General features: G+C 24.7%; 3 protein-coding genes across 9 annotated transcripts; 1 reads left to right on the top strand and 2 right to left on the bottom strand.

Annotated features, from left to right (window-relative positions):
* Nucleotides 1-1,935: 1,935 nt before the first annotated feature.
* On the bottom strand, nt 1,936-10,763 carry LOC122858559 (serine/threonine-protein kinase 10). Of its 3 annotated transcripts, none has more exons than XM_044161506.1 (8): nt 10,230-10,758; nt 7,937-8,885; nt 7,543-7,866; nt 6,918-7,002; nt 6,693-6,850; nt 6,134-6,615; nt 3,394-6,052; nt 1,936-2,383 (listed from the first exon to the last, which is right to left on the bottom strand). In XM_044161506.1, the coding sequence occupies exons 2-8, from the start codon at nt 8,588-8,590 to the stop codon at nt 2,225-2,227; spliced, it is 4,521 nt and encodes a 1,506-aa protein (XP_044017441.1). In that variant the 5' UTR covers nt 8,591-8,885; nt 10,230-10,758; the 3' UTR covers nt 1,936-2,224. The 3 variants fall into 3 exon arrangements, with proteins under 3 accessions (XP_044017441.1, XP_044017439.1, XP_044017440.1); XM_044161504.1 differs by lacking the exon at nt 1,936-2,383 and adding an exon at nt 2,607-3,274 and having other exon boundaries at nt 10,230-10,763; XM_044161505.1 differs by lacking the exon at nt 1,936-2,383 and adding an exon at nt 2,607-3,274 and having other exon boundaries at nt 6,693-6,844; nt 10,230-10,763.
* A 228-nt stretch (nt 10,764-10,991) lies between these two features.
* LOC122858558 (NADH dehydrogenase [ubiquinone] 1 alpha subcomplex assembly factor 2) lies at nt 10,992-13,841 on the top strand. 2 transcript variants are annotated; one of them, XM_044161503.1, is made up of 2 exons: nt 10,993-11,504; nt 13,738-13,841. In XM_044161503.1, the coding sequence occupies exons 1-2, from the start codon at nt 11,099-11,101 to the stop codon at nt 13,746-13,748; spliced, it is 417 nt and encodes a 138-aa protein (XP_044017438.1). In that variant the 5' UTR covers nt 10,993-11,098; the 3' UTR covers nt 13,749-13,841. The 2 variants fall into 2 exon arrangements, with proteins under 2 accessions (XP_044017436.1, XP_044017438.1); XM_044161501.1 differs by lacking the exon at nt 13,738-13,841 and having other exon boundaries at nt 10,992-11,576.
* On the bottom strand, nt 12,037-17,647 carry LOC122858556 (poly(U)-binding-splicing factor half pint). 4 transcript variants are annotated; one of them, XM_044161499.1, is made up of 10 exons: nt 17,191-17,249; nt 16,704-16,782; nt 16,095-16,183; nt 15,232-15,297; nt 14,794-14,954; nt 14,154-14,212; nt 13,812-14,025; nt 12,766-13,578; nt 12,300-12,690; nt 12,037-12,213 (listed from the first exon to the last, which is right to left on the bottom strand). In XM_044161499.1, exons 5-10 carry the CDS (start codon nt 14,848-14,850, stop codon nt 12,104-12,106), a joined length of 1,644 nt encoding a protein of 547 aa, XP_044017434.1. In that variant the 5' UTR covers nt 14,851-14,954; nt 15,232-15,297; nt 16,095-16,183; nt 16,704-16,782; nt 17,191-17,249; the 3' UTR covers nt 12,037-12,103. The 4 variants fall into 4 exon arrangements, with proteins under 4 accessions (XP_044017434.1, XP_044017433.1, XP_044017432.1 ...); XM_044161498.1 differs by lacking the exons at nt 14,154-14,212; nt 16,095-16,183; nt 16,704-16,782 and adding exons at nt 14,496-14,542; nt 17,340-17,647 and having other exon boundaries at nt 17,191-17,248; XM_044161497.1 differs by lacking the exons at nt 16,095-16,183; nt 16,704-16,782 and adding an exon at nt 17,340-17,647 and having other exon boundaries at nt 17,191-17,248.
* Nucleotides 17,648-17,713: the final 66 nt, after the last annotated feature.

Raw genomic sequence — 17,713 nt, 5'->3', positions numbered from 1 at the left:
TTTTAATATCAATTTGACTTTTTAAACTTGAAATAAGTAATTTTGATGTTTTTCGAACGACAACAAGTCAAGTTTAGTATATAGGAAAAAAAAATATGATAATGTCTAGTTTTATCAGGCCAATTTAAATAATCGAAATAAACAAAAAGCAATTAATGTGTGCAGGTCAATTATATAACAATTTTGTTGTTATTTCTTTGTAAAAAAAAAAAAAAAATATATACATGTATGATGAAGGTTAAAAAACAATCGACGCGTGCAGAAATTTATTATCGTATTTTAAAAAATAAATAACAATATTAAAAAATTATAACGAAATTCTGAGAAATTTCATTTCAATTATTTTCATTTGAAAAATATATATGTATATTTAAATCTCGATAATAAACAGCAACGATGATTGAATGTTTAGATTTCATGTAAATAGCATGTGACTTTAACACAAAATTTAAAATGATGACGATAATTCAGTACAAGGCTGCATTTTCTTTTTTTTTTTTTCATATTTTATTGATTAATATCCGCCGAAAAAAGTCGTTTCAATCAGTAAAAGTCTCTATGCGTCAATATTTATGTTTGAGTAATGAAAAAATAAAAAAATATTAAATTTATTATTAAAATATTTATTAGATATAATAATACCTTGAAATAATTAGGTAAAAATTTTAATTGATCAATCATTAATTAATTACACATAAAAATTCTGAGCAAGTTAATACACTAGCTAATGTTAATTTATATATATAATTAAATATTCTTCATAGTTTCATTAAATGACTACTTATGACTCGGCAAAGTGTATTTTCACAATTAGATTATATTAATAATTAACATTATTATTATTATTAACAATGGTAATTGCCGAAAAAAATTAATATAAATAAATTGTTTTTTTTCTTTTTCATAAATGTTAATTACTTAATAATTATTAAAAAACGAAATTTAATTAAAATATAATTGGGAAAAAAAAAAAACTTTTGTGTTTTATTTTTTTTTCAAAACTGTACAATTTTTTTTTTTTTATTATTTTTTGCCAATTATTTTTTATCTATTTACATTATTGTGAATAAATTTTGTTTCTTTTTTTTTTTTTAAATATCGAATGAATAAAAATTTGATGTTATGAATACCAATTTTATTATTGGATTTATTATTATTGAAAAAAATCGAGATAACAAATATGATTGATGATTGGTTATGAATAAAGAATAAATATACAAATGATAATATTTGTAAATAGTTATTAAATACATCAATGAGATGAGGAAGCAGATAATAATAATAATAATAATAATAATAATAATAATAATTGTTAATTGACTAATTTATATTTGCTCACAAGACAAAATTGGAATGAATTATCGAAATTTCTTAAACTTTTTCGTTTTTTTCTATTATAATTATTGACTATGAGTTTATTTTATTTTTTTTTTTATTCATCAAGTGAAGTTTTCTATTCAAAAATGCTTTTTATTTATTTATAATTTTTATATTTAATAAAAATAATGCATATATTTATTTTTATTTTATTATTATTATTATATTTGGAAAGATCGCGATTAATCAATATACCAATAATATTTTATTCTATTATTTATTATTATTATTATTATTATTTAATTAAAAAACCTTGTTAAATATTGTCAAGGTAAAAATATATATTAATTAAAATGATTAATGTGATGAATAATTTACTGTATATATTTATTCATGTTAAACATTCACATTATAAAACAATAAATTATATATTTTGATTGATTGGCAGGTTGTTTTTAATTTAATTGTTTTAATAAAATTGACATTGTATTTTTTATATTTTTGTTTATATTAAAATCAACAAAATCAGCATGCGGTATTAATTAACAATAATTTCATATATAAAACCATGCCAGCCAAATATTTATTATTAAATTTGAAAATTCAAAAACGGCCGGATTACTAATTGCTTTTTTCTGTTTTTTTTTTTTTTTTTTTTTTTTTGTACCAGTACCATATACTTTCTTTTTTCTATTTAAATAATAATAATAATAATAATAATAATAATAATAATATTAATCACTTTAAACAAATTTGTATATACAATTTTTATATTTTACGTATAACTATTTGAAATAATAATTAAAAAAAAATAAAAGTTTCGTTGCATTCTCTTATTTATGTCCCAATAATAATTTTTTAATTATTTGGTGATGACGATAATAATTACTGGTATTATTATTTAAAATCAACCTTCGCTTACAGAAGACAGTGAACTTCTTGTTGAACCAGCAGTATGATGAGTTAAATCTGGTAAATCAGATGGCAAACACAGTGGCATCATAACATTTGGACCATAGTTTGCTTCTCTTTCCTCCAATTGCAATGCAAATTGCTCTTCAAGACGCTAAAATGTTTGAAAATAAAATAAATATTAATATTTGTTTGTCATATAGGCAAACTATTATCATTAAATTGGGTTTTTTTTTTTTTTAAATTGAAATTGATTGGTGTGTGTTTTATAAACTTTTCACTGTGTGGATCAATAAATAATTTTAATGAATTTTTGAATAAACTATTATTTGACTAACCTTTTTACTCCAATTGGTATAATTTTTTAAATAAACAAATAAAAAATTATCGCTGCCAGTATAATTAGGATATTGAAAGGTCAACAAATAAGCGTTTCGAATAATAATGTAATAACAACAAATGAATATTTTTTTAAAAATACTAGAGTATTGGCTCATAACCGGCCACCAAAAAAATACGACTAATAAAATATATATATTTTTTTTATGATCACACACATTGATGAAGATGTTGTTGTTTATGTTTATGTGATTGTTTAAATGTACATATAGTGTTTAAGTATATATTATGGAATGTAAAATAATAATTAAATGAATAAAAAGCCAATGGGGATAAAACAACACATGAATTATTTACGATTTGATGATGGAGTATGAAAACTTGAACATCTTGAAATATTATTATTATTGATGGAATTGGAATTATCAGTGCTATTATATTTTAATGATGGTCTTGGTATTGTTATGATATTAGTAGATGAATTTATAGTTGTTGATCTTGGATATGTATTGTTATAATTGTTATTATTACTATTATTATTAGGATTGTGATTGTGAGAGAAGGATGATGATGATGATGATGATCTTGGTAAGGACATTGAATAATCATTTGTCATTAGGGACATTCGGGATAATCTTGAAGGTAATATATCCTTGTAGTAAAACTCCAACTCTGCCATTTTACTTTGAAGATCAGCTTCTAATTTCTATAAAATTATAATCATCAACAACTTGAAGTGTAAATAATAATCTATAAATGTACATATGTTGTTTTGTGTTAATAATTAAATTAAATTAAATTAAATTATATTAAATAATAAATTACCTGTTTACGTGGTTTCAATAGAGCTTTCCATTCTTTTAATTCTTTTGAATATGATTCTTCTTGTTCTTTGAGTTTCATTGTTTCATGTTCCATGAGCATTTTACGTTTTTCATTTTGTAATTGTTCAAGTTCTTTAATAGCAGCATCACACTGTGCACGTACCTCTTCAAGTTGTCTTGCATGTTTTAATTCAAATCTTTGTTGTTCAGCACGATAACGTTTTTTTTCATTTTCTTGAAATTTTTTTAATTTATCACGTTCAATATCTGGTGTTGATGCAACAGATATTCTCATTGATTCTCTAAACATCATTTCACGTGCTTTCATTTCATTTCTAATTCTTTTTGGTAAATTTCTACGTTCAGCTGTTTGACGTTTAACTAATTCATCCTCTTTACGTAAATTCATACGTTTCATTTGTTCCAATTCTTTATCATGACGTATTATTATTTGATGACGTTGTAAAAAGAAAATATCTTTTAATTGTTTTTTTAATAATTGTTGTTTTTCATGTATTTGACGTTCTTCCAATTCCCATATTGCTGATTCACGTGCACGCATTAATTGTTGTTTTTGTTGTAAATATTGACGTTCCATTAATGCAATTTTTTCACGATGTGAATCAGATAATCTGCGTAATGATAATTCATGATTTTCATTTAATTTATCCATAAATAATTTTTCACGTTCATCATGTTCACTTTCTAATTTATCTTTTTTTAATTTAAATGTTATTTTACGTTTTTCTTTTGGCATTAAATCAATTTCTTGTTTTAATAAACGTAATTCTTGTTTTAAACTTTCACGAAATTGTTTTAAATCACGTTCTTGTTCAGTACGTATTTTTTTAGATGATAAACGTAAATCAGTTTCTTGTTGTGTTTCAGCACGTTCAATTTGTTGTCTTTGTTGACGTTGTAATGTATCAAGATCTGTTTCAGCACTACGTATTAATAATTGACGTTCTTGTTCAAATTTTTTTTCTTGTGATTCTTTTAATATTTGTGCTTTTTGTGATAAATCTTTAAATTGTTTTTGTTCCATTTTTTGTAATAATTTTAATTCACGTAATTCTTGTTTTCTAAATATTTGATCATCATAAACACGTCCATTTTCATCATCACCATATATTATTTTTGATGTTGTTGTTGTTACAACAACACCATCAATTTCAAATTTACGTGTACGTTTACGTGTTTTTTTCTTTAAATTCATTATTTGTATATCTTCTTTTGTTCTATGTGTACGTTGTTGATTTTGTTGATCACGATTATAATCTGTTTGTTTTCTTCTAAGTACAACACCATTATTTATATCATTATTATCATTATCAGTTGTGGTGGTGGTAGAAGTAGAAGTATCTGTAGCAGTAGTAGTAGTAGCAATAACAGTAGATGTTGTTGTTGTTGTTGTTATATCTTTATTTGATCCACGACTATCTTGACTTGTTGTTGTTGCTATTGATTCAACATCTGAACGATCAATACTTTTATTTGGTGTATGTGAACGTATTGAACTTGAATCACTTTGTGGTCGTGAAACATTACCATCATTATTATTATTATTATTATTATTGACAATAACAACATCAGTCATCAATAATTTACTACCACCATTCATTTGTTTTATTGAATTTTTATTTTCAATTTCATCGTCATTTTTTGATGATTTAATATTATTTAATATTGATGAATCTTTAACTTGTTCATTATCATCACCAACAGTTACAACTGAAACATGACTAGTATCAATATCTTCATTATATGGACTAACAATAATAACTTCTGATTCATCCAATTTTTTACCAATTTTTTTAGTCAATGATGATTCAGTTATAACAATTGGTTGTTCTTGTGTTGTATATTCAAGTGAATCAAGATTTGTAAAACAACCACCATCATCATCAGTTGATGATTCATTGACTTGTGTTTTATTTGTTTCATTAGCAACAATAACAACTTCAGATATTGTTGTTGTTGGTGATTGTCGTCGTGATAATGTTGGTGTTGTTGTTGATGATGATGATGAACCAGCATCAATTAATACTGGTGGATGAGTTGTTGTAACAACAGTTACTTGACTAATATTTGATGCAAGACTATTTGATGTATCTGTTGGTAATTCTGATATTATTCTAACTGTTGTTAATGTATTTGCTTGATTATCATTATTTTTTATTTTATTTTTATTATTACCAGTTATAACAACAACATCATTATTGATATTATTATTTTCATGTTGTAAATCAGTCTTTTGTTGTTTATTTTTAAGTGGTGTTGATGATGTTACAACTGATACATTTATTGATGATGCTGTTGTATTTGCTAATGAACGATCAACAGTGTCACTTGTCACATCATTTATTTTATCATCTGATATTGATTTATTATTATTATCATATGAATCATTAAGACGTGATGAATCAACACTTTTACTTTTTATAAGCTCAACTTTTGTTGGTAATGGATTATTTATTTTTATATTTTCAGTTGAATTTGATTTTTTTGTTGTTGTCGTTATTAATTTATTATCATCATGATTATCTTTCATAGCTACATGTTTTTCAAGTACTGCATTTAATTTATCTTCAACTGTTTTACGTTTTGATTCTAAACTTTGTATACTATCATTTATTTGTTTTGAGTTTGCGTCCAATATTCTAAAAAAATAAAAAAATAAATAATTAAATTACAAAAGTTAATAAGTAAAAAATAAAAATTAAAAATTAAATATTACATACCCTTTACTATCATTTAATAAAGTCTCTTTATTAATTAATTTCTCTTTATCTTGCAATAATGTTTTGTCAACATTTGCCTTTGTTATTTTATTCTCTTGACTTGTTTTATTATTTTTTTTCAAATTAGTTTCATCCAATACTGGTATACTCGTACTATCACTATTACTATTACTATTAATATTACTATTATCATTATCATTATTATTATTATTATCATTATTACTAGTACTATTATTATTTTCATTTGATATAATTTTGTCTTGAATGATGTTTGATTCAACAATATCCATTGCACTCGATTTATTATTATTATTATCCGTGAGCTTTGGTATATTTTCAATATTTGAATCATTTTTACTATTGGAAGATTGTAATTGTGATTGTGATTGTGATTGTGGTGGAGGTGGTGGTGCTGGTCCTTTATCTCGTGATGCACGACGTTCATTTGAATCAATTGAAGAAGAAACTGGAGGCTTTGGTGCCTTTGAAAAATTATTTTATAAATAAATATAAACAAAAATAAAAATAAAAATAAAAATAAAAATAAATAATAACTTACAGGCTTTTTCTCAACAGTTTGAGGAATACATTCTTTGGAATCTGCCTTACGAAGTTTTTTATTATTCTTTTCTTCCTTTTCTTCATCTCTTTGAATTTCCCGTTTATTATTTTCCTCCTTGGTTGAATTAACGGGCGAAACACTGTCCTTATCTGCAACTATAAATATTAATAAATAAATAAATAATAATATTTAAAATAATTAAATAATAAAAATAGTAGTGACCTTTAATTTCAGTGTCACTTCGCATTGATGTTGAATCATCTCCGAGTTGGTCCAATTCCAGAGGCAGTTGTGATGTGCGGTGTTCCTGTAACAAAATTATTAAAATTAACATTTCAAATATAAATAAATATTTTATCATCATTGAACAATCAAAAAAACCTACTTAATAAAAAAAAATATATGCAAAAGACAAAATAAAAAGAGACTTTGAAGACAAAACTGCAACTGACCTTGCAGTCGAACGGGTGATGGGGCTGGTGAGGCCCAGGAGAGCCGCATGCACAGCCAAATTACAATTTATATTTTTTTTTTACAATAATTAAAATTTAAAACACATTAATAATAATAATAATAATATTTATAAAGAAAAAATTAGAAAAAAAAAAAAAACGAAAATTAGAAGGTGTTGTTGCCTCGTGTGCAGCTTACCAATCCGCTGATATTGTTCTCTGTGTTTTTTCGCTTTTTTGGCCTTCTAATTAGATTTGGTGTAAGCGTGTAATAAAATTAATTTTCAATATATACATATATATATTTTCAGACATTGTTGTGTTTGTTTGTTTGTTGTAATAATAAACCGTTTTAGTTAGATATTATATATGTATAAAAAATAATATAAACTTACTTCAGCTTCATCATCAACAAGTTCTTCCTCAACAACATCAGCTTTATATTCCAATAATAAATCACGTATTGGTTTTGAATCAAGTGTACAATTAATAAATGGATGATTAAGTAATTCATCAGTTGTTGGACGTTGTGTTGGATCTTTAATTAATGCTTTTGCAATAAAATCATTAAAATCTTTACTCCATTTACCAGGTTGTTCTAATTTTGGTGGATCACTTTTTTGTATTTTTAATAATACTCTCATTGGTGACATTTCATGATTTGGTGGTTCCAATTGAGCAAATTCAATTAATGTTATACCAAGTGACCATATATCAACCTTGAAATAAAAATAATAAAATAATATAAATAAGATAATATAAATAAAATAATATAAAATGAAAACTTACTTTCCAATCGTAGGGATTATCTCTAAATGTTTCACACAATACAACTTCTGGTGCCATCCAATATGGTGTACCAATAAATGTATCATGTTTTTGTAATGTATGTTTATTTTTAGCAGATACACCAAAATCAGCAATTTTAACACCACCAGCCATTGTTAATAATACATTTCCTGCTTTTAAATCTCTATGTATTATTTTTGATTTATGTAAAAAACTAAGACCCCTTGTCATGTGTTGACAAACATATGATATTTGTGGTTCAGTTAATGGTTTTTCAAGCTCAACCATTATTGAATCAACAGCACCACCATCACAATATTCAATTAACATCCATAATTTTGAATCCATAAAATATGCCTCATGTAATTCAACAACATTTGGATGTTTACATTCTGATAATATATCAATTTCAATCATAAAATCACTTAAATCATCTTCACCTTCAAGTGCACACATTTTTGCAGCAGCCAGCTGTTGCGTTTCTTTATGTTGAGCTTTATAAACTTTTCCAAATGCACCATCACCAAGTTCACCAATCATATCCCAAAATTCAGATGGATCACAATCAATTTTAATATTATTGTATATTTTTTTCTTTTTAGCATCATTACCACCAAAGTGGAATGCTTTTTTCAAATTTGAAAAAAACGACATGATTATTTTTTTATTTTATATTTTTATTATTTTTATTATTGCTATATATCTATATATTATTTTTCTTGTCAATTTTTATTTTTATTATTATTATTATTTAATCTATTTAAATAAAAATAGTGTCTTTTAATTTTTATAGTGACTCAGATCCCCAATAACCATTTGAGGATCAAACTTGATGACTCCCGCATCTTGACAATAATATCAATTTAAAAAAAAAAAGCAATTTTCAATTATTTTAAACATGAACCATTGAATTTTCCATATTTACAATTATTATTATTATATCCAAGACCTGTAATAAAAAAAATAACAATTATTATTATTATTATCATCATCATGAAACATGATTAAAAAAAAAAGATATCCCTAGACTAGTGATAGATAACAGTACAGAGATAAGACCATTTAGAGTAATATGTGCGTTTATAATTTATATGTACTTGTAATAATATTATAAATTATAATATACAGCTGGTCTTTGAATTCCATGGTCAGAGAAAACTGGGACATGCCTGGGAGAGCAACAACATTCCAATAGGAAAGAGTCGCAAGACAAACTTTACTTAACTGTCAATAATAATTCAACATTTTACTTGAAAATATAAAAAATAAAAGATTCAAGTAAAAGTAAAAAATCTATCGACTTGATGATGATGATGATGATGATGATGATAAATTAATGTATTTAAAATATTTGATAATGATTTATTATTTAAACTCTGGTTATACACACAAGTATACTGTTTCAACTGATAAATGAAAAAAAAAAAAAAAAAACAAATAATGATAAATCATCGTGTGATATTAATCATAACGATTTGTTATTTACGTATATATATATCAATATCAATTGTATCAGTATATAAATTGTTGAAGCTACTACATTTTGATTATGATTAATCAATATAAATAAGAAAAAAAAAACCAATAATTATTAAATCTTCTACATATATGAAATATAAAAATAATGATGATGTAAAGATATTGTTAAATAATCATAAACAATCAGTGCATGTTGGTTCAATGACTCATTATTTTAAATATACACGCCAAAATGACGAGCCACGACAAATTATTATTTCATTTTTAATCGCAAAAAATAATCATAATGATAATAATTGATAGAATAATAATTTTTTAAAGATTAAAAAATCATTTAACTCAGAAAGTCATCCCACCATAAACAAATCGACAGGTGGAAAACAAATTTTATTTAACCAACCAACCAAAGACTATGTGCAATTATTATTATTATTATTATTATTTCTCATATTTAATACGTTTTATATTTGGAGCAATGATTTTATTTATAAATAAACAAATAAATAAAAAAAAAAAAATTGATCAATAATGATAAACGGGCGCGTCCTCTTGATCATATTACTCTATTTATCTTAATCCAATAAATTGAATTAAATTAAATTGAATAAATAAAAAATAAAAATAAAAAAAGAGCATATTTTATGGAATAACACACAACAAACTTGACAACTCGGTGTGAAAAAAATAACCAATCACCTGTTTGGCAAAAACACTTGACATATGTCACAGCTTTAAATACACATTGTTATCGTCTTTAATCTTTATATAATTATGATGATTAATTAATAAATATGAAAAATATATTTCAACTTGCCTGGGTACAAACACCTGAAAACAGTTAAACATTGACCAACAGAACCAACAACCAGCTTTCACTCAAAGAAAAATCTTTAACACTATTTCACCAAACTGTTTTTTTTTTTTTTTTTTTTTTCTCCTCTTCTCTTCTTATTTTCAACACACAAGAATCTCTTTTTAATAATAATAATTTTTCTCTACAATAAACACACAATCACATGTAACAATTATTTAACAATTATTGTTGCTTGTTTATAAGTTATTTGGAAAAATATTATTTTAAATTTTTTAACAAATAAGGATAACAACTGTTAATAATAATTAAACCGGTGAAAAAAAAAAAATTAGACATTGGTACATGATGTCTGGTGCTTGCTTACGGCCATTTTAATTTGCACACACATATATGTATTGATATGTATCCACTATCCACCACAAGCGCAAAAATCATCAACATCATCATCATCATCAAACACACATATTGACAAAATGACAACACACACACATAGTTTATCTCTATTGGCAGCCATTTTTTAGCGGTAAAATTTAATTTTATATTCTATTTAATAATATCTCGTAAATTTTTTTTAATCATCAAATAATATCATCAAGTATGTATTCCATATATGTCATTAAAATTGGCTACTTTATTATTTATTTTTCATTTATTTTTTTCACGCTGTAAAGATAAAATTAATAATAATTTTGTTAATATAAAATGAAATTGAATGAAGCTATCTGCCTATCGAATATCGAAGTAAATATCTCGATTTATAAAAAAAAAAATATTGTTGTTGACAAGTTATTATTTATATTTATTTTATATAACAACTGCGAAATTAGTGTTGAAGCTTTTTTTTATTTTTGAATTTAAACAAAAAAAAAATGAGCAAAGAACGAGGACTTGTTCGTCAGGTATTAAAAACATTTTTTGCCTCATTGATGCCTCGTACAGCAAGACGTAAATTAGTTGGTGAAGATTATTATGGTACAAAATATTATCAAGATCCAGAAGCAAGTGGTGTACGTGGTAGATCATTTGTACCAGTTAATAAAGATAATTTTCAACAAGAATTACCAGCTGAATGGGAAGCATGGTTGAGATACAGACGTCAACAACCACCAACTGATGAAGAATGCAAAGCTAATTACAATGCAATGATTGAAAAAAAGAAAAATGCTGCTGAATTAGATGCTAAATATGCTATTGAAAAAGGAACAAGTATTGAAATGCCCAAAGAAAAGAGAGGCTTTGAAAGTTTTCCAACTTATGATGAGTATAAAAATCAAGGTAGAAATTATCATCAAGAAAAATATAATAAACAAAAAAATGATAATTAAATAATTTTGTATTATTAAATAGAAAAAAGAAAAAAAAATTACAATAATTTAAATAATTTACGTTAATCTTGTTGTTGTTGATTTATTTCAATGTAAATAATAAAATTTCCTAAATATTTTTACAAATTACTTAATTGATGATGATGATTATTATTATTATTATTATTATAATATTAATCTTATGTTACTAGTAAAAACAAAATCTTAATAATAATTATAGAGATACTTTGTTGAATTTTAATATATTTTAAGCGTTTTGGCAATAATAATAATAATAATAATAATAATAATTAGTAATAATAGTAGTAATCAAGTAATCATTCATGACAAGTCAAGACAATGTGATTCCTGAATTTTTAGTTATTTGTTTTTAGAAAAAAAAAAAAAGTACACACTATTGCCTTTTGTAACAAAAATCATTCATATCATATTCTCGTATGTAAAAGATAATAATTCATCAAACAAATGAGCTGTCGTTATTAAAATGTAACCCTTATTTTATAATATTGTAGTGATGTTTTTTTTTTTTATTTTCATTTTTTTCTATTATTAGCCAGAATAATCACTGTGATCAAATAATGCTTGATCATATAGTTCACCTCTTACAAGTCTACCACCAAAATAACGACCATTTAAAGAGTCTCTTGCTCTTTCAGCCTCTGTAAAATTAAATAATATTTTTTTATAATAATACAAATGTTGTTATTGATGATAAATACAATAAATTAAAAAATAACTTGCTTACCCGACATTTGTGAAAATTCAACAAATATTTTAACAATAACTTCAGCATCTTCATCATCCTCTGATTGTCTTTCATTGTATATAATAACACGTTCAACAACACCAAATTTAGAGCATTCATCTTGTATTTCTTCTTGTAAACTTTCATCAACATCTTCTGGTGCAACCATATTTCTCAAAATAACAACACGTGATTCAACTTTTCTCATGAGTTTTTGCATAACTAAATGACGTGCACTTTGTCCTTTAATTGACATATTTTCTTGTTGTTGTAATGTCTGTGGTTCTGTTTCTTCAAGTAATTTTTTTTGTAATTCTTCTTGTTGTTTTAAATGAGCTGCTTGTTCATGTACACGTTTATTAATATCAATTATTGGAGAATTATTAATTGGCTATAATAAATAAATTACAATAAATTATAATAATAATAATTAATAATAATTAATAATAATAAAAATAATATTTACCAATGGTGCACCAACAATTGTTGGTGTTACAACAACTGGTGGTGGTATAACAACAGATTGTCCAAGTACAGGCGCCTGTATTATTGCTGGTGGTCTAGTTAATGTTTGTGGTATTGCAAGACCAGGTGGTGGTATTGTTACTGGTAATATTGTTGATGCCATAATAACTGGTGGTGCCATAATTGTTGTTGGTGGTGATAATGTTGTTGTTGTTGGTGGTGATGATGATGATGATGATGGTGATGTTGTTGTTATAGCTGCTGTTGTTGTTGTTGGTATTATTGTTGTTGTTGTTGGAGTTGTTGGATTAACAATAATTGGTATTGATTGTTCTAATATTGGTGATGTTGAATTTGTTAATTTACTTAAACCAAGTGCAACAGCATTACTTGCAACAGCATCCATAGCTTGTATTTTAGCTGTTGCAGCAGCAGCAGCAACAGCAGCAGCTGTTGGCATCATACTTGTACCACTTGGTGGTCCCATTAATGCATTTGGTGGTGTTATTGCTCTACCAACTCTTAAATATTGTCCACCAAGATCAAATAAATTCATCGATGCAATAGCCTCAAGTGCTGATTGCATTGTTTCATATTCAATAAAACCATAGCCCTTGTGACGATGTGGTGAACTACCTTGTGCTAATTTACAATATGTTATTGGACCAAATGCCTCAAATACTGATTTAATATCTTCTTCAGTTAAATCTTGATGTATTGATGCAATATAAATACGATTATAATGTTTACTTTCTTCAGTTATTTCATCAATAACTGATTGTGCTTGTGGCATATTTGATGGTCTTCCAACAACCTAAAATAAATAATATTAAAAAATTAACTAAAACAATTGTTATTATTTATATTATTATTATTATTATTATTATCATCAAGGAATAATGGATAATTAAATGATTATTAAGGATGATGGATATTGCAGACCTCTTTTGTTGATGAACAATTATTATCACAGGACGATGTTGATGTTGAGGAGGATGAGGAAGAGGAGGACGAACAAGATGGTATAATATGACTACGTTCAGCTACCTTAATATTACGACCACCAATCATAACACCATTCATTTGTTCAAGTGCTAATTGTGCTGCTTCTGGTATTTCATATTCAACAAATGCAAAACCTTTGTGTTTTTGTGTAACTGGATCCCATGACATGTTGATTGATTTTATTGGACCAAATGGTAAAAATGCCTGTCTTATTGTATCTTCTTTTAGCTCAAAGCTAATACTTCCAACGTAGACTCTATATTAATTATCATTATTATTTAGTTTTGTGTGTTGACAAAAATTTACTTATATTATTACTATAATTATATTTTATAAAAACAAAAAAAAATAACGAAATTACACACAATAATATTAAAAACAAACCTGCACATGAGGGCGAGAGCCTGCTGTCTCTGCACCTGATTCCTTTGACTTGCCATTTGCTGCAACACAAAGGACCACATGGTTCCATTTATATTTTATTTATTCGTCTTGAATTAGGTAATGTTTCGTTCACATCTTTTCTTTTTTTTTTTTTCCAGTAAAACGAAAAATAAAAAAATCATCGCGTATGAAGGTGCCCAGCTCAGCTCCCGCCGACAAATTTATTATAATTATACTACTTAAAACTATTATAATTGCAAATTGATTGATATATTTTTTTAAATTTAAAAATTAAAAATAAATAATAATTTGTTTGGATGATTATAATTATAATACACTAACCTGCACATTAGTAACAAAACTTGCTGTTGAAGGGCCAACCTATTTTTCTGCCGAAACAAGCGGGACAAATTTTAACCGATGAGAATATGTATGATAATTAATTATAAAATTGCTTATTTTTTTTTTTTTTTCTTATTTAACGCGATTGGAATATTTTTATTACAAAAAAAAAAAAAAAAAAAATGAAAAATAAAAAATAAATAAACAAAAAGTATTATTAAAGATGTGATCGACAACATTTTGCATTTACATATTTATTATTATTATTATTTTATCAATTTATTTAATCAACACATACCTGTTGTTGATGAGCAAGTGTTTGTTTCATCAAGACCATTTTAATGCTTTGCTCCATGGCATATTTTTTAGCTCTTGACAATGCATCTTGTTGATCAGCTGTTACTTTTGGTAATCCAGCACCAAGAATTCCAGGAAGAGTCTGATATTTTGCTCCTGGCCCTGTTTAACAAAAATAATAATAATTATTATTATTACAATAATTTAATAACTTTTATTCATTTATATGAGACTATGTATCATATTATTGAATTTTATCAGATCTTATCAGCTAAATGCTCATTATTAAATTTTGGAGACAACTGTTGACACAACTAAAGTCAATGTATCTCAACAAAACATTTTTCACGTTTTGTTATTTTATTACATCATTTCATTTCATTTCATTTTTTTTATAAATTATAATTAAATTAAAAAAATATATAAATAATAAAATTACCAGCAACAACTTGGCCTGTTTGATTGAGATCATATATTGGTCCAGTTATAAAATCAGCTGCATTGCCTGTGGAAAAAAAATAAATAATATTAGATTAAATAATTCATGATAATAAAGTAGTAGTATTGTTGTTGATGTTATTGTTGTTGTTGTTCTTGTTGTTTTTGTTAATACCATTATTATCAAATATCAAATTGAATGATTATTTATTTAAAAAAAAAAATAAAAATAAAAATTATAATATTTTCAAGTAAGTACTTATTATTGGTGAAGATATTTTATGGTACATAATAATTATTTTTTTTTTTTTCAATGGGATAAATATAATTTTAAGAAAACCATTAATTTGAAATTGAAATAAAAAAAATAAAAAATAATTATATCAAAGTATATAAATGGATAAATGTAATTAATTTTTTTATCATCTTCAAGAACATACATATATTTTATATATATATTACTTTTTTTTTTTTTTTTTTTTTTTTTTTTTTTTATATATATATAAAAAAAAAAAAGGATTGAAATAAGAGAGCATGTAACGTTGTCGTGCAGCAGCTCCCAGAGCCAGATCATCCATTGTAACACTGTAAGTTTAAATAAATTAAAACAGTCAAATATTTTATACGCGATAATATTTTTGTCAAGTGTATCTCATAATAATAATTTATTTATTTCATTTAAAACAGCTCACATGATTTCTATATTACACATATCATATTTTATTGTAATAAAAATGATAATGATAATGATAGAAATCATTGTTGCTGTATTATATGCAAAATAATGAAAAAAATAAATAATTAAAATGTATTTATATAAATATAAATATGGAATATATTGTTGAACCGCCTAAAACAGCTAACCGTGTTTAAAGAAGAAGTGAGAGAGCCTGTCGTCACGCACACATAAATTATTCCTCTGATAGAGTTTGACTTAGATGCAACGAACATATCTGTAAACACAAAGCAAAACGAGAAATTCGCCTGAGTGAATTTATTTATCTTTTTTCTCTCATTATTAATATTTATTATTTTTTTTTATTTTCTTTATCGTACTCGTTTTGTTATATTAATATTAATAAAATTTAAATATATAAATTTAAAAAAAAAAAAAGAACCTTTCGCGTAGCTAAATTAATTTCCCTCATAATCATAATCATCATCATCATCATCATTGTATTATTGTCAACTCACCTGCATCATTAACAATTTATTATTTTACTATGACAATACATGATGATGATGATGATGATGATAATCTATTAATTATTATCAACAGATGTTTTAAATTGAGATCTCGTCGTCATTAAAATAATAAACTTTGTTAACATTCAAGTGACAATGAAATCTCGTAATTAGATAATAATTAATATTGACTAGCCTAATTATAATAAATTGCCAGCGTTGTATATAATTTATCCAATATATATATAAATAAATTGAATAATTTAAATCGTAATGTACGATATTCACTTTGAAATTGTTTGGCGCACACTCATGATCACAGCTCAGTCGTAGGCCACATACTGTTTCTCAGTCTCCGCTGTAACATCTCAGAACAGAATGACAAACCATACATTAGTCTTATTTACGTCCATTTATCTTTTATCCGAATTATTATTATTATTATTATTATCATCATCATCATCATCAAATAATATTTATTAATTATAAAATCTTGACCAAGACCTTATTTGCTGATTTGATGATTTGATGAATTAATTACTGACAACCAACAATGTGTCAATTTTCTTTACTTTTTTCATCTATTTATTTTTACCCATATCTCTCTCTCTCTCTCTCTCTCTTTTTCTTTCTCTTAATAAATTAATTGATTAATTAATTATTATTCGTATTTTTACAACTTATTTTACCTATTATTATTATTACATAATATTATTATAATAAATTGATAATATATAGGTATATTTAATAATAACATAAAATGAGTAATATATACCTTCAATACGTGCTTTTTTCATTGGTGGTGGCTCAGTATTGTTGTGATTTGGTGATGTCTAAAATTAAATTAAAATTTTATTTATTAATTCAATCCTACATTTGTAATTCATTATTAGTAAAAAAAAAAAAAAAAGTTTGTATAATTACCATCGCCATTGTACCGTTCATTATTATTTCTTCAATGATGCTATGCTATGCTATGCTATGCTCTGTTGTAAAAGCTTAAAACAACGAGTCTATAACCTCCAAAATTACTATAGTTTTATTATTTAATGTTGTTATCATTTAATTTTATTTATAGCTATATTAGTATAAACACTGATAAACATAATATATTAATAAAGCATTAGTCAATATTATTATTATTAGGTATATTAATAATAAAGTAATTATAATTTACTTTTAATATGTAAAAAAAAAAGCCAACTCTCGATCTGTCAATATTAACAAATATTAATAATAATTATAATAATCATAATGTGAGAGAGGGTGGTGTGCGTTTGCGTGTTTCAAAAATTTTA

The sequence above is a fragment of the Aphidius gifuensis genome, linkage group LG6 (assembly GCF_014905175.1).
Source record: "Aphidius gifuensis isolate YNYX2018 linkage group LG6, ASM1490517v1, whole genome shotgun sequence".
NCBI classification, from domain to species: domain Eukaryota; kingdom Metazoa; phylum Arthropoda; class Insecta; order Hymenoptera; family Braconidae; genus Aphidius; species Aphidius gifuensis.
The sequence above is the reverse complement of the archived record's forward strand: the minus strand, read 5'-3'. Positions and strand labels throughout refer to the sequence as shown.

Excerpts from the sequence above, each read along its gene's own strand:
- LOC122858559 (XM_044161504.1), bottom strand. The coding sequence starts at position 8,590 with ATGTCGTTTTTTTCAAATTTGAAAAAAGCATTCCACTTTGGTGGTAAT. Across the intron at positions 6,851-6,917 it reads AAGTGACACTGAAATTAAAG|TTGCAGATAAGGACAGTGTT; the intron begins GTCACTACTATT and ends TAATATTTATAG. Across the intron at positions 6,616-6,692 it reads AAACTGTTGAGAAAAAGCCT|GCACCAAAGCCTCCAGTTTC; the intron begins GTAAGTTATTAT and ends AATTTTTCAAAG.
- LOC122858558 (XM_044161501.1), top strand. The coding sequence starts at position 11,099 with ATGAGCAAAGAACGAGGACTTGTTCGTCAGGTATTAAAAACATTTTTT.
- LOC122858556 (XM_044161497.1), bottom strand. The coding sequence starts at position 17,360 with ATGAACGGTACAATGGCGATG. Across the intron at positions 15,298-17,190 it reads GAAAAAAGCACGTATTGAAG|GCAATGCAGCTGATTTTATA; the intron begins GTATATATTACT and ends TTTTTTCCACAG. Across the intron at positions 14,026-14,153 it reads GCTCTCGCCCTCATGTGCAG|AGTCTACGTTGGAAGTATTA; the intron begins GTTTGTTTTTAA and ends TAATTAATATAG.